Raw genomic sequence first — 14,248 nt, forward strand, 5'->3', positions numbered from 1 at the left:
AGGCGACTGGGTTCTCCGCAAAGTCTTTCAAAACACTAGGGAGATCAACTCTGGCAAGCTCGGCCCTACCTAGGAGGGCCCCTACAAGATAGCCAAGGAAGTAGGGAAGGGCGCCTACCGACTCCAAACCCCTGAAGGCAAAGACATCAGCAACAATTGAAATGCAATTCACCTCAAACGTTACTACTTTTAGTCTAACTCTTTCAGCGACATTTCTACTTTCTTGTTTCTGCTTTTAAAAGGATGAGTGGGCCTATCCACTTCCTTCACTGTTAGTCAACCTCACGACCCGAATTCAATAAAAGTACTATTTAGCGATATAACAGTTTACACCTTCAATCGGCCCAGACCAATTTATAGATTTACACCTTCAATCGACCCAAACTGATTTATAGATTTACACCTTCAATCGGCCCAAATCGATTTATAGATTCACACCTTCAATCAGCCCAAACCGATTTATAGATTTACACCTTCAATCGGCCCAGACCAATGGAAGGACTTACACCTCCAATCGGTGATTCATCGACCCAACCCACTAAACGGCCTAGACCGACCTAACAACTCAACAGCTTACGCATTTGGTCGATCTTATCTATACACTGCCATGACACTGACGACTCAGCCACTCGGCCTTGTCAAAATTGTAGCACAAACAGTCGTTTTAACCCTTAATACATCTGCAAATAATCAAGCAACCAACTCATCCATCCACAAGGAAAGTAGCAAAACAGAAACACAAGTAGAAACACAAAAGCCACTAATGGATAAATGTAAGATAAAAGACCCTCAAGCAGCTAAGTATCAAGTACAAAAAAGGCACACACGTCATGGAAGGGCATCGTAGGCCCCAAAAATATATAAGTAAAAATAAACCTAAGGGGCATCATGGCCCACATCATCAGTGCGAGTCGTCTCACCCATCTCTGACTCAGTCACCCTATCACCGACCCTAGTGCCTTCCCCCGCAGCCTAGTCACCTACATCTTCTGTGATTGATCGCCCTGGCTAGCTAGCAAGGTTGAATATCTGATCATCGAACTGCTCCTCCGTGCGCCCAGCAACCTCCACCTCTTCCATCTCCCGCAGAAGCTAGATGCCCTCATCCGGGTTCCAATGGGAGGTGTTCCTAGCCTTGTACTCCAGCATCAGCTCTCCTTTAGCCCTGATGATGGCGTCGTCAGTGATACGGAAGCACTGTTCCCTCAGGGACTCGACCTCCGCATTCTTCTCAACCAACTCTCTCCTCAGTTGATCTAGCTTTGCCTCAACCTTTCTCAAACACTGTTGGCTCTCTCGCTCGGCTTTCTGGGCCGCCGCCTCTCTCTGTCACAGACTGGCATTTGATTTGGATACATCATGTATCCTCTTCTCCTACGACATGATGGACTTCCTCAGGTGCACGCTGTTGGTGAATGTCTGCATGACAAAACGACTTGATCAGTATACAACCACAATAAACACACTAAGGTAAAACTCTGGCTCATACCTAGAAAGCACAAGAAACCCCCCAATTAGCAGTCGCGACCGCACCTATCTAGTTCAGACAGCTCTCGTCCGTCAGAAACAGGAATAAATCAGCTAACTGGCTCATGGAAGCCGTGTCCAAATAAGTCGACACAGAAGCCATGATGCTAAAAGTAAGCATCTCAGTCTCCTCATCCAAGACCTTGGATGACCCAGCTTCGGCTGCAAGTTGATGACTTGGTGGAGTCGCCACCACATGCTTCGCTTTCCTCTCCTCTTTGGCCGAGGAGTCCCTCCTCTGTTTCTCACAACGTCTCGCAATGGACTCGCTCGCACTTGGGACGGTCAGCTTCTTCATTAGCTTTTCTGCAATTGCAAACTCTTCAACAGTTAGTGGGTTCAGCCTCGACTTACTGGACAAAATATGATTGCAGTAATGGATGAGCAGCACAATCCAGGTTTGCTTCTACGAAGGGAAGAGGATACCTTGCTAGATCGCACCTACTCCACCCCAAAGATGAATCATCTTAAGGTTAGCTTTCTCCAACACTACCCGCCAATTGCTTTGCGCTTTTGGAATGGCTAGAATCTTCTAGGTCTGCACGTCTAAGCCGTCCCCACTCTGCCCGGCTTGGTTGAATTCAAGATCTGCAAAGAAAAAACACAATAAGATTTTAGTAATAAAAATCCAAGGTAAAGACAAAGTTTCTCACTAGTTGCTTGCCAAGTGTAGGGAATCTCGCGCTAGCCTCTCTCCCTGAAGACCGCCTCACCCCTCATAAAAAAGTATTATTCCTTCCAATTCTTATCACTCGACCAGAGGTGAGCCCAATCATGACTAAGGTTGATCAGGTATCAACCTTTGTCCTCGTCGCTTTCCTTAAGGAGATACGAGTACAACAACTCGTGCAGCCCAAACATCACCTGGTTCCACACACAAAGGTCCTCCAGAGCCATTAGTAACCTCCACCCGTTCGGCATAATCTAGGTCGAGGCGATCATGAAATGGTTCAAGACCTCTCAGACAAGGCGAGGGATGGGAAGCCTCAGCCCGTCGTGAAACCATTTCTCATAGGCGCTCACCCAGCCTTTCGCCTCCTAGTCGACCCGCTCGTACGACCTCGGCGCCCTGATCTCAACGGACTCCGAAATGTGATACATCATCTGGATCTACCACACATCGTTGTCCTTCAACAAGGGCGGGTAATCCCGGCTCAATATCCCACTACCTGGATGACTCAGCTCGTCCTCGGAGCCATGTTGGTAGAGGGTGAACTCCCATAATCACCAACTCTATCGGAGTCTTCCCTACTCCTCCCCTGCCTCTCCCACTCATCATCACTCAGGGTGGCACCACTCGGTCCAAGGGCAGCCACGTTCACCCCAGTTGCTATACCGATTGGAACGCCTCCACCTTCAAGCATCATCACTATGGTTGGAGCATTCTCATACTCATCTCCGACCTCTGCCTCAGCCCCACTCGAACCGTTCCATCCTAACCTCAACATTGAGTGTTTTGTCCACTCGACCCAGGCGACCGATCGACTCCTTGTCCAAAATCCAACCCCACCTTGATGACTACTCGCCGTGAGCAATCGACCGATCGATCCTCAAATACCAAACTTCTCCAACTTCCATGCGACCTTCGGCTCGGTCCAGATAACCGAATACTAGCCTAGCTCAAACCTCTGACCACTCAGTCTAGAAGACCGATCGACCCAAAAAGGCAATACCAAAAACTCCCCCAACTGAACACTGCACTCAACTCGGTTAGGCAAACCGAGACGAGCCAAATGGAAAACTTGTATAAGTCGACTCCATCTTCTAAAAACCCAAAAAAATCCATAAAAAATACCGTAAACCCAAAACCCCAGATCCCAGACAAAATTTTTGTACCTACTTCGATTCACCTCAAATTTCAAACCCTTCTAGAATATAGCATAACACCTCCCAGCCTCTTTTGAAACCATTTCAAAAAACTAACGAAAATCCACCAGACCCACCAAAAACTTTCCAAACTCTACTCAATCTCTCCAAAAACGCTGCAAAAACAAAGAAAACAAGAAAGGGAACAGAAAAAAGCACAAAGGAACAAGTGTTTACCGTAGAAATGACCAAAATTCTTGGAATCCTTCAAAGCTACAAAGAAAACCCAAAGTATAAAGAAAAAAAGTGAATGTAGAAAATGGAAATGGGAAGATGAAACGAATAGTCGCCCCATACGTATTTATTGACGAAAAATTTCAGAGCCTACGCGTGGCAGCCTATGATTGGTCATTGAACCATGTGATTTTGATTTTCCCGCCCAAATTCAAAAGATGTCTCGATCGTACACGTGTTAGGAGATGGATTATCCAACTGCACTTCATTCTCATATAATAACCACTCGCTCAGTTCTCCCGACTGAGCGGAGTTATCATTGGACGTACTAATTGTCTAACCCCGATTCTCTAGCCTTATAACGAACATTGTTTTAGCGAAACACGAACTCCACCCCCTCAGTCATCCCAACCGAGTGAACCAGCAGCTCGATTGGAAGCACACATACACCCATTCGCTTGGATTCAACCAATTAGCCTAAGGCACCACCACAAAGTTGAGCCTAACGTATTCCACTTGGCGGGAAGTACCGAGCAAGCACACCTTCAACTGATAGCTCACACACCCACTCACCCAGCTCGTTACATCGACTGAAGACATCTTCATGGGATAGCCCATGCATCCACTCACTCGGTCTGTTACACCAACTGAAGACACCTTCATGAGACAGCTCACACATCCACTCGATTTATCTGTTACACCGAGTGAAGACACCTCTATGAGACTTCTCACACACCCACTCCTCGGTTCGATACACAGACTAATGACACCTTCATAGGACAACCCACACGCCTGACCATTTGTCTCGATACACCGAGTGAGAACACCTTCAGGGGAGGTTTTATTTACTCTCCCGCTCAGGAGGACATGCCAAATGAGGATATGTCGAGTAAATTCTTCATGCTCCCCCTCGACCCAGCATACCAGGCGATTCTAATAAGATCAACTCCACTCCCCCAGTCGGTTAGATACACCGAGCGCGTTCGTGACTATGCTTCACCTACATCCGTCCAGTCTGGTGTACCAAACGATGCACCGACAACAAAAGCTATACTATTCATTCTGGGGAATGTAGAAGCAACATGTTCACAAGTTCAGTCAGTCAGTCATGAAGGTCGACCAAATACACCTCCACGCAATGCCTACTCTCTAAGCTAAGCACTCCTTAACTCAAAGAGTTGGGGGCAAACTGTTAAGGCCAAAAAATGTTCTCGGCCCAAATAGGTCCAAAAACGAAGACACCTTCAACAAAGCGGGAAGCTTAGGCCCAATTCTGATTGGGCCCATAACAGAGTTCTGCAGATGAGGCCTATTTGGTATGCTTTCCTAGTTTCTCACCATCTGGACCCAGGCCTTCTGATCCTAGAACATCTTCTGGACTTACAGTCAACTTAGAGCCCATAGTCGCCTACGAACTATAGTACTACTTGAACTCTACTAAAGAAGTCAATCACTATCCTGATTCATCTAAGGTCCTTATCCTAGGCACGTTGAGACTCCCTTTCCTGCTGAGATAAGGGAGCCAATGGCTCTACTCTTTTAGAAAACCACCGCTGCAAGGACTCCCAATCCCACTAGGATTCGAAGACCCTACAGTTACTATTTAAATAGATGTCAACTATAATGACTCTCTTTCTAGCTAGTATACTCGTAAAATAACAGTAAAACTCATTAAATATATATAAGAAAATATATACATAAACGAATATAAAATTATGGACCCATATTTAATTTTCTTATACACAAAATTTTACTTTATATAATAAAGTCTCAAAATAGTAACTCGACAGTTTTGCCCAACCCTTCCGCTGGGTGATATTCCAAGTGACCGCATCTCACCTGTTTCCTGCAAAAACATTGAAAACAACGGGGTGAACACTAATTGCTCATTAAGTAAACCAGCTATACTACCCTTCTCTCTCCGTTGCTTAAATTCTGAATTTTTTTCCGTACTTCACACTTCCCGATTCTTCTTTATTCTTTCTCTACTCTTACTCTGTTTTTCTCTATGGTCTTTCTCTATATTTCTCTCTGTACTTTCTCTGTTCTAATTTCCCACTACTTAGATAATGGGCATGGTATTATGCATATATATAATGCAAATGCACAAATGTATAAAATATGCATTTTCTTTTCTATTTTTTTATTCTGTTTTCTATTTATTTTCTCTGTATTTCTTTCTTTGCTTCCTTTTCTAGTATTTCTTTCTTTCTTTCTATTCTGTCTTTTCTTTTCTCATCTTTCTTTTCTTTCTTTCTATTCTTTCTTTTCTTTCTTTTCTTTCTTATCCTTTTCTTTTCTTTCTCATTCTTTTCTTTTCTTTCTTATTCTTTTCTTTTCTTATTCTTTTGCCGATCGAACTCGGTTGAGGCATGGATTTGGAACCTTGGCCGTGTGAGTGTATTCTTATTTCTTGAGTACAAGCCTCATCCACATGTACTCTTACGGATTGTATCAATTCTTCTTTCTTATTCTTAGGCTGCTCACTAAAGGCGGCGTGCATGTGGGGAAAATTCTTCTTGTCACTCACGGGTTTCCCATCACAACAACCTTTTCTTCTTTTTATCTTTTTACACTTCTTTAAATAAAAATTCAGTTTTGAACTTCTTTAATATTCACATTTCTTTCTATTTACTCTTTAACATTCTTTAGTGTTTTTTCATGCTCTTATGAATCTGTATGCATGTAGATGGTTTCATGCTTATAATTCTTTCTAAATTCACATGTTTAAATGCAATTATACAATATGGAATGCAAACATGTCATTCTCTACCATCTACAAACTCATCTCAATATAACACATAATCATACTCATACAAACACTTCTCTTTGATATTTCATCAAACAACTTATGTGCACAAAGCAACTCTAATTTGGCTACACTTCTATCTCTTTTCTAAGCCACCAAAAATTGGGAATAAAACCCTCCATATTTAACGCCAAACCTGTCCAAAATATACACTCCAAAATTTCCACTCCAAATCTTCCAAATTTCATCCAAACATTCATCAAACATCAAATACACCAATACAACTTCTCATGGATAAGTTATAATCATCATCATTCAACACCAAATCCATCAACAATTCTTCATATAAAACACATATATGCATAAAATAAATTCTCTACACAATATTACTTAAATCATATTTAGGGTATGATTTACTTATCTTATATGCAATCTAACACTTTAAAAAATCTTCTTTGATCCAACTCTCTTTCTCTTAAATCCTATGAACATAAATCATCAAAATTCAACACTTTAAAAATTAAAACTCACTTCTTGGTGCAAGGATCTTACCTAAGGATGCTTGGGATTGAAAATCCACTAAAAAGTACCCAAAATCTATGAATTTCCCTTGAAAAAGAATTGAAGAAATTGAGAGAATATGAAGGTGAAGGTGGCGTGAAAATGGATGAAGAGTGGCTAGGGTTTCACTGTAATGATCGCTTTATACTATAGAAATATATCAAATAGAATAAATGTATAGTAGCAAAAGTAAATGGGCCCAAAGTTTTCTTTTATTACATATAAACATTATGTATACAAAACAGAGTATCATTTACAAAAAGGGTAATAAAACAGTGGACAGTGTAGCTATTACTCTTCGCTTGCCGACGCCCATCCAACCGCGTTCTCACCTAGATCCTGCAACCATAAAGAAAAACAGCGGGGTGAGCACGAAATAATGCTCAGTAAGTAAATCCTCTACTCGACTGTCCTCGTAACTCTCTCTCTAATTCTTTCCTTACAGTATTCATCTTTCACACAGCTCTCTTTACTTAACTACTGTTGTATGTCACGACCTCATCTTACCAGAGGCATGGCTGGGTGGAGTTCACACAGCACCATCCCACTCTTCGTGACTTCGTGACTTTCGGGTGGAGATCACAAAGCACCAACCTGCTTTTCACAACTTTCGGGTAGAGGTCATAAAGTACCAACCCATTCTCATATGTATCGGGTGGAGATCACAAAGCACCAACCCGTTCTGATACCTATCGGGTGGAGATCACAAAGCGTCAACCCTTTTCTCATACCTATCGGGTGGAGATCACAAAGCACCTACCCATTTTTAATGCTCTTCTCATTCACTCTCCTCTAGCACTAGCACTTCTCATTCTCTCTACTCTTTGAGTAGTTCATTCACAAATTTTTCTACTCTTTCTTAAGTCATTCCTCAATGCACAATTAATGCATATGGGTGGTTCATTTTCCCTAATGCACTTATGAGATGCCAACATGCAATATTGCAAGAATTTAGGTTTGCTACTCATACTCAAACCTCTCTTAGGCATTTCATCAAACAACTCAAGTGCATATAAAGACTTTATTATAACAATAGCTCTATTCCTTTCTCTAACCATCCCAAATGGGAGAATACTCCCTCACATAGCTATAAATCCTGCCAAGGAATAACACTTCTAAAAAGCTCCCTCAAGCTCCTCCAATTTCATCATAAACTACATTCTCATCGCACATCACACTTCTCAAGTGAAGTGTATTTAACAACCACAAAATAACTACTTATCTCAACCCAAGTTCTCACTAACATCACATATATCATGCATAAATAAATCTCTACACAATGGATTTATCAAATCTCAACTTGGATTGGGATTTACTTACCTTGTGAGGAAATAGCTTCTCTAATACTTCTCCTTTCCTTTGGTAGCTTGATTTCTCTCTACAACTTTAAATAACAACCACAACATAAGACCTTAACCAAAACATAATAAAACTCTCATCTAAAGCAAGAATCCTTACCTTGTGATGCCTTAGATTAATTCTCTACCAAGATCCAACTAAAAAAACTCTCAAAACTCCTTGAAAGATTGAAGGAAGAATTGAGAGGAAATGGTGGGAGAGAATGGCGGTGGAAGAAGAATGAATGAAGGGTTTACTAAGCTTCAACCCTTTTTAGCTCAAAATATATTCATTCATTCCCATTTTACCCTTACTCTTTCTTAGAAATTCCACTTTTGCCCTTTGGATTCTTTGCAAATGCACCCCCATTTAAACTATTCTTCATGCAATTTCCTTACATTTCACTCCCCACTTTTCCCGCTAATTAGGGGTAGAATGGTCATTGTGCTCCAAAGGAAGAATTCTCTAGAAACTTAATAAACCTTTTGTTATGCCCTTCACCGCGGCGAAGAATCTTTCTTTGCCCTGGCGAAAAATTCCAGAACCTACACCGTAGGTTGCAAGGCTTCATCGCCGCGGCGAAGCTTCTTCTCCGCCCCGGTGAAATCTGAAAAACAGAATTTCACCAAGTCTTTGCAAATTTCAGGGCAATCATTCAACCAACTCACAATATCCATTCAACCAAGGGCCAACCAAACAATATGAACAATATACCAACTCAGTTAAGAGCAAAACAATAAAGATTCAAGCAATGCAACATAAATTAGCTACATACCTCAAGTGGGGCGTTACATTCACTCTTCAATCCTTGATATAACATAATATTATATATAGTTTCTTATTTTGCCCTTGCACTTTCTTTAAAATTCCATCTTTGTCCCTTAGTCAATTACCATAATGCCCTCATTTTATTACATTCTCCATGAAATTCTATCTCTTTTCACTCCCCACAATTTCAACTAATTTTGAGTGTAAAGACCATTTTACCCCTAATGAAATTTTAAGGCATTTTCTTCACATTTTCTCAAAATAACTTTAACAAAAATCAACTACGGGTATAAGGGCATACGTTAAGCTACGTACCTCAATGTGGGTGTTACATCAACCCTCTCACAAAGGACAGAGACATTACACCTTCAGACCCTGGAGTTCCCACTCTTGAGAACTTCGCATTACAGTCGTAGTCACAGTCTCCGACTAGACTTCCAGTAACCTTTCATCTCCCTAACCCTCACTAAACTAGCCTCAATCAGCCTTGTTGACTTGAGCGTCGGAGTGTCTACGACAAATACCACCCCAGTTTTTTCCGTCCGCTTCACACTTGTTTTCTTGCGTGTGCAGGTGCAGCAGATCGCTAGTAGTCTTAACCTTACAAGATCAGTCCCTCTTTTTCGTAAAGGTAGATCTTTTCATCTACACTAAGTTATTTTTAAAATTATTTATTAAAATTTACAATTTTAGTAATTTATTTACTAATAAAATTTTTTATTAAAAACACCTAGTAAAAAATAAATACTTGACAAAACTGTTCCCAAGTTCTAAGCAAATAAAAGGAAGGAAATTGAAAAGCTTTCCAATTGGGCCCAAAAGAAAAAGGAAATAAAGACTTGTTCTTTAAAATTGTCAATTTTAAGAAAATTTTCCATTAACAAATTGCAGAATTTAATCTTTCCTCCCACAACAACCGTCAGATCTCCGCAATCTGCGGGCCTTTCCTTTTCTCGACCGTTGTAAGTATAAAAGTGAATCGGACGGTTCAAACCTTCAACTTCTTTGCCGAGGTGTACGTTCAGGATTAACAAACCACTGTAGCTAAGTGGTAAAGCACAAGTTCAAGATCCTGAATTGGTTAGTGGGCATTTTTAATGATGACAATTGACAAATTGGATCGAGGCTAAGTTCTATTTTCCTATTATTTTACCTTCCACATTAATATAATAATCTCCCCCTTTTTTAATGTCAAAATCTTCGATACATTTACCAATTGCCTAAATTTTTTACTTATTTGTTTGTTTATTTTATTTTTTAGCCAGGACATTATGATACATATATATTAATATTGTGTTATTTATAACTATTTCGATTGAGAAAAAAATATATTTTTTAATCTAATTTTTATGTAAATAAAAGTTATGAAAACAGTCATAATAATATCACAAAGAAAGTACATATTAATCATAAGTAATTTCTTATACAAACTCCTTATTTAAACATATTTAACAAATGTTGCATAATTTTTTTTTTTTTTAATCGAAATGTTTAAACTAATTTACGTGCACCTTAACTAATATTTCAAGATATTTTCACTAATTTCACTTAATACAAATATTGAAAGTCTCCAAGAAATAAATAAATATCTTCTATTAGACCTCATTCTTAATTCATTCATCCTTTTTTTTTAACTTTGATATTTGTTGTATTCATTATATTTGTATACAAAAAAGTGAATTATTATTCTCAAACATCAAGAAATTAAATTCAATGAACCTAATCAAGTTTACCTTAATCAAAACCACTTTACTCTAAGTTACTTTTAAGAGAAACACTCACCCTTGATCTCTATTTAAACACCCTCTAAACTTGTAATTTTCTCGTTCAATCCCATTTCATGTTAATCTCCAAAACAAAATGGCACATTCAACTTCAACAATTGTTGCATTATTCATCTCAGTTGCACTCTTGATCGTCTCCACAATGGCTCAATCTCCATCGTCTTCTCCAAAACAAGTGCCTGCAACAACTGGAGCTCCACCGGTGGCTTCACCTTCGCCACTCACTTTTAACACTCCGCCATTTTATATTCCGGGGCCAATGGTTTCTCCTTCATCCATTTCCATGCCACCGTCACAAGCTCAAGCTCCTGCCCCTGCCCCTGCTCCTTCAGAAAACGCAGCTGTTTCCAATACATTTTCTGTTGCCGGCTCATATGTGGCCTTTGGTCTATTTGTTGCTATTTTTATGATGGTTTAGGGTTTCACTGGGTTTACTTATGTTTTATTTGTAGTGGTTGAAAGATATTACGTGATTTTTATAGTTCATCTCCATTATTTCTGGTTAGTTTTATTATTATTATTATTATTTTGGTGTTTATGAAGTTGTGATGATGATTGCTTTTATAAATTTTGAATTTTGAAGTCAAAAAGAGGATTCAAATTCTTCCAATGCGTAACACGTTTTACACTTTTTTGCTTTACCTCATATTACTTTGCAATCTTTTTGGTGTTGGGCTATTTGTTGAATAAAATGACTGAAAATTCATGACAAGTTTTTGTAGATCAAGTGAAAATGAAATTGAGACAACATACTTGAGAAAGCTCTGATGGATAAACAGTCAAGTTCAAATACATTTCTGATATTTAAATTTAGCAATGGAAGGATGAAATATTCTAAAGCATGTTTGTTACTTTTTGAAATATTACATTTTATGGCACCTATGGGTAGTGGAAAACATGCTCCAATCGAATAACTAAAGCAACTTAACGACCCCGTTAATAAATCTTTCGGTCAATACTACATTCTTTTCATTGACAGGATTGCATATTTTCTGTTTCTAGTAACAATATTTTTAATTAAAGGAACTACGTGGTTATGCACTGCTATGAAGATTTTTGTTGAATTTTTAAATAAGATAATGGGTCAATAGTAGTCGAGTCAATCCTTCAATGTAACTTATGTGAGTAAAATTTTCATTTTAATTTCAACCATCTAAATGCATTAATTTAATTTAACAGTTCAAAAATTATGTTAGTATACCTATTTGTATTCATTGGTCGTCTAACAATGAGTATATTTGTTCATTGATATACAATAAACACATCTTTTGAAGACTAATGAAATCACATTCAGATGACAAATTTAACATTTTTATAATATTTTCTTCTTATTATCAACCCTAGTTTAGAAGACAATTAAAGATGCAACATTAATAATATATGATCAAATAAACATCGTACAGCCGGTGAAGAAATCCCTCAACCTCAAAATAAAATGAAACTACAACGACCACACCACAGTTAACAAAGAAGGAAAAAGTGGTCAAAAGTAACTGCAACCCAACACTCTACATGACCAAAACCGCCGCAAAGAGCCCGGCAGCCACCGATCCGCCGACAGAAAACCTGTTGAAAGCACCGGCATTGACAGAGGGGGCAGGAGCTCCGGCTGGTGGCGTGGAGATTACAGAGGGAGTAGAAGGAGCCAATGGAGGAGGCCCGGGAGGTGAGGTCATCACAGAGGACGGAGAAGGAACCGGAGGTGGCGCAGACGCCGGTGGTGGAGAAATCAAGGGTGGTGATCTCGTAGGAGAAGGTGAAGGTGAAGATGAAGGAGACTGAGCCATTGTTGAAAGGACCAAGAGAAGTGGCATGAGAGTGGAGAGGGCAGTGGTTGAGCGAACCATTGTTACAGTGAAAGCTTGCTCAGGAATAGGGAAACCGGAAATGAATTGAGACGACGAAGCAGCACAGCTTATCAAGGGAGGGGAAACAAGCATTTATATAGAGAAAAGTGAAGGATTTATTAATGTTTCCTCCTCAAGCTTGAGGAAATTCAAATGCACCCAAGGATTTTCGAAAGTAACAAATGCACCCAAACAATTGTCTGCTATATCATATAAAGACTATAATACCATTTGTTTAATCATATATTCTTTTCATTTATCGCGAAAATATTTTAATATCATTTATCTTATTATACTTCCCTTTCTTATTTTACATTATTCAATTTTTTAAGTATGTAATTTCTTTAAATTTAGGTTTTATTATATTTTCAAATTATTGTATAAAGTTAATTTAATTTAACTATTCATACATTTATTTTAATTATAATTTATTATATAAAATTGGTTAATACATACTATTATTTATATAGTTACAATAAAAATTGAAGAAATAATTTCTGAAAAATATATAATTTGACAAAAAGGTGTTAATTTATTATGGTAAAGCAAAGCTAAAAATTTTCCTTTGCATTTGTTGCTTTCTAAAAATCTTGGGTGTATGTTGTTCTTTCCTCAAACCATAAGGATTATTGCGTAGATTTAAAAGTATTTGGGCTGCGTTTGTTACACCAAATTAATTAAACCTAATGAAATAAACTGTTAATATTTATATTACAGTATTTGATTAATAAAAGTAAAATTATAATAACCAGATTGAATAAAAATTTAAATATCTAATTGATTTGAACTAGGGCTGGTTAACGAACCGAGCCACTCGCGAGCCGGATCAGCTCGGCTCGAGTTCGGCTCGTTAACGGCTCGGTTCGTCTGATAACGAGCCGGCTCGACTCGGCTCGTGAGACAAAACGAGCCAAGTTCGAGCCATACAAGGCTCGGCTCGTCCGGCTCGCAAGCTGCGTCTAGCTCGAAAAAGCGAGAGGGTTTTTGAGAATTTCTGAAACATTGGGACTTAATTGAAATAATGCAAACAAGTTTTGAAAAATAATATTGGCCCCCATTATTAAAATCCCCATATCGCGAAAAATCCGTCAGACTCAAACCCTTGCCGTAAAATTTGAATCAAATCCTCCCAAAGTGTTGATTTGCAGCTAGATCTTGTTCATCTTCGTTAGTTTCGCCGGATCTTCGCCGGATATTGTTCATCTTCATCGGACCTTCGGCAGCCATTGGATCTTCGTCAGCTTCATCGGATTTTCGTCAGATCTAAACTGGATATCGTCGGTTCATCATCAGTCCTGGCTGGTCGATTGAGATTTAATTGTTTGTTTGGGGTTTGGGGTTTCTTCATTTTTTGTCAAATTTTAACTTGTTTTTCGTGATTTGTTCGTCTGTAACAGGGGGCTTTTTCCGGTGAAAGATTTCAGGAAGAGCTGTCTGTGAAGAGTAGTGCCATGGTGGTGTTGTGCTGTAAAAGTTATCCCCAATCGTGATTTTCATCGCCGTCATCAAGACAACTCCCAGTAGAAATTTCGTCGGTTTTCGTCATCAAATTCTTCCACCGTGTTGTTCATCGGATTTTTTATCGCATTTGGAAGTTCGTCGCGATTTTTCTGTTCGCTGTGAAACGGATCTGG

The 14,248-nt window shown here is 39.2% G+C and overlaps 2 protein-coding genes across 2 annotated transcripts; one reads left to right on the forward strand and one right to left on the reverse strand.

Moving 5' to 3' along the window:
• The first annotated feature begins 10,843 nt into the window (after positions 1–10,843).
• LOC116145444 (classical arabinogalactan protein 7-like) lies at positions 10,844–11,185 on the forward strand. Its single transcript, XM_031430900.1, has one exon. The coding sequence runs from the start codon at positions 10,844–10,846 to the stop codon at positions 11,183–11,185; it is 342 nt and encodes a 113-aa protein (XP_031286760.1).
• Positions 11,186–12,062: 877 nt separating this feature from the next.
• Positions 12,063–12,629, reverse strand: LOC116145314 (classical arabinogalactan protein 9-like). Its single transcript, XM_031430761.1, has one exon. It carries the CDS (start codon positions 12,612–12,614, stop codon positions 12,276–12,278), a length of 339 nt encoding a protein of 112 aa, XP_031286621.1. The 5' UTR covers positions 12,615–12,629; the 3' UTR covers positions 12,063–12,275.
• Positions 12,630–14,248: the final 1,619 nt, after the last annotated feature.

The sequence above is a fragment of the Pistacia vera genome, unplaced genomic scaffold (assembly GCF_008641045.1).
Source record: "Pistacia vera cultivar Batoury unplaced genomic scaffold, PisVer_v2 Contig461, whole genome shotgun sequence".
NCBI classification, from domain to species: Eukaryota; Viridiplantae; Streptophyta; class Magnoliopsida; order Sapindales; family Anacardiaceae; genus Pistacia; species Pistacia vera.

Excerpts from the sequence above, each read along its gene's own strand:
- LOC116145314 (XM_031430761.1), bottom strand. The coding sequence starts at position 12,614 with ATGGTTCGCTCAACCACTGCCCTCTCCACTCTCATGCCACTTCTCTTG.
- LOC116145444 (XM_031430900.1), top strand. The coding sequence starts at position 10,844 with ATGGCACATTCAACTTCAACAATTGTTGCATTATTCATCTCAGTTGCA.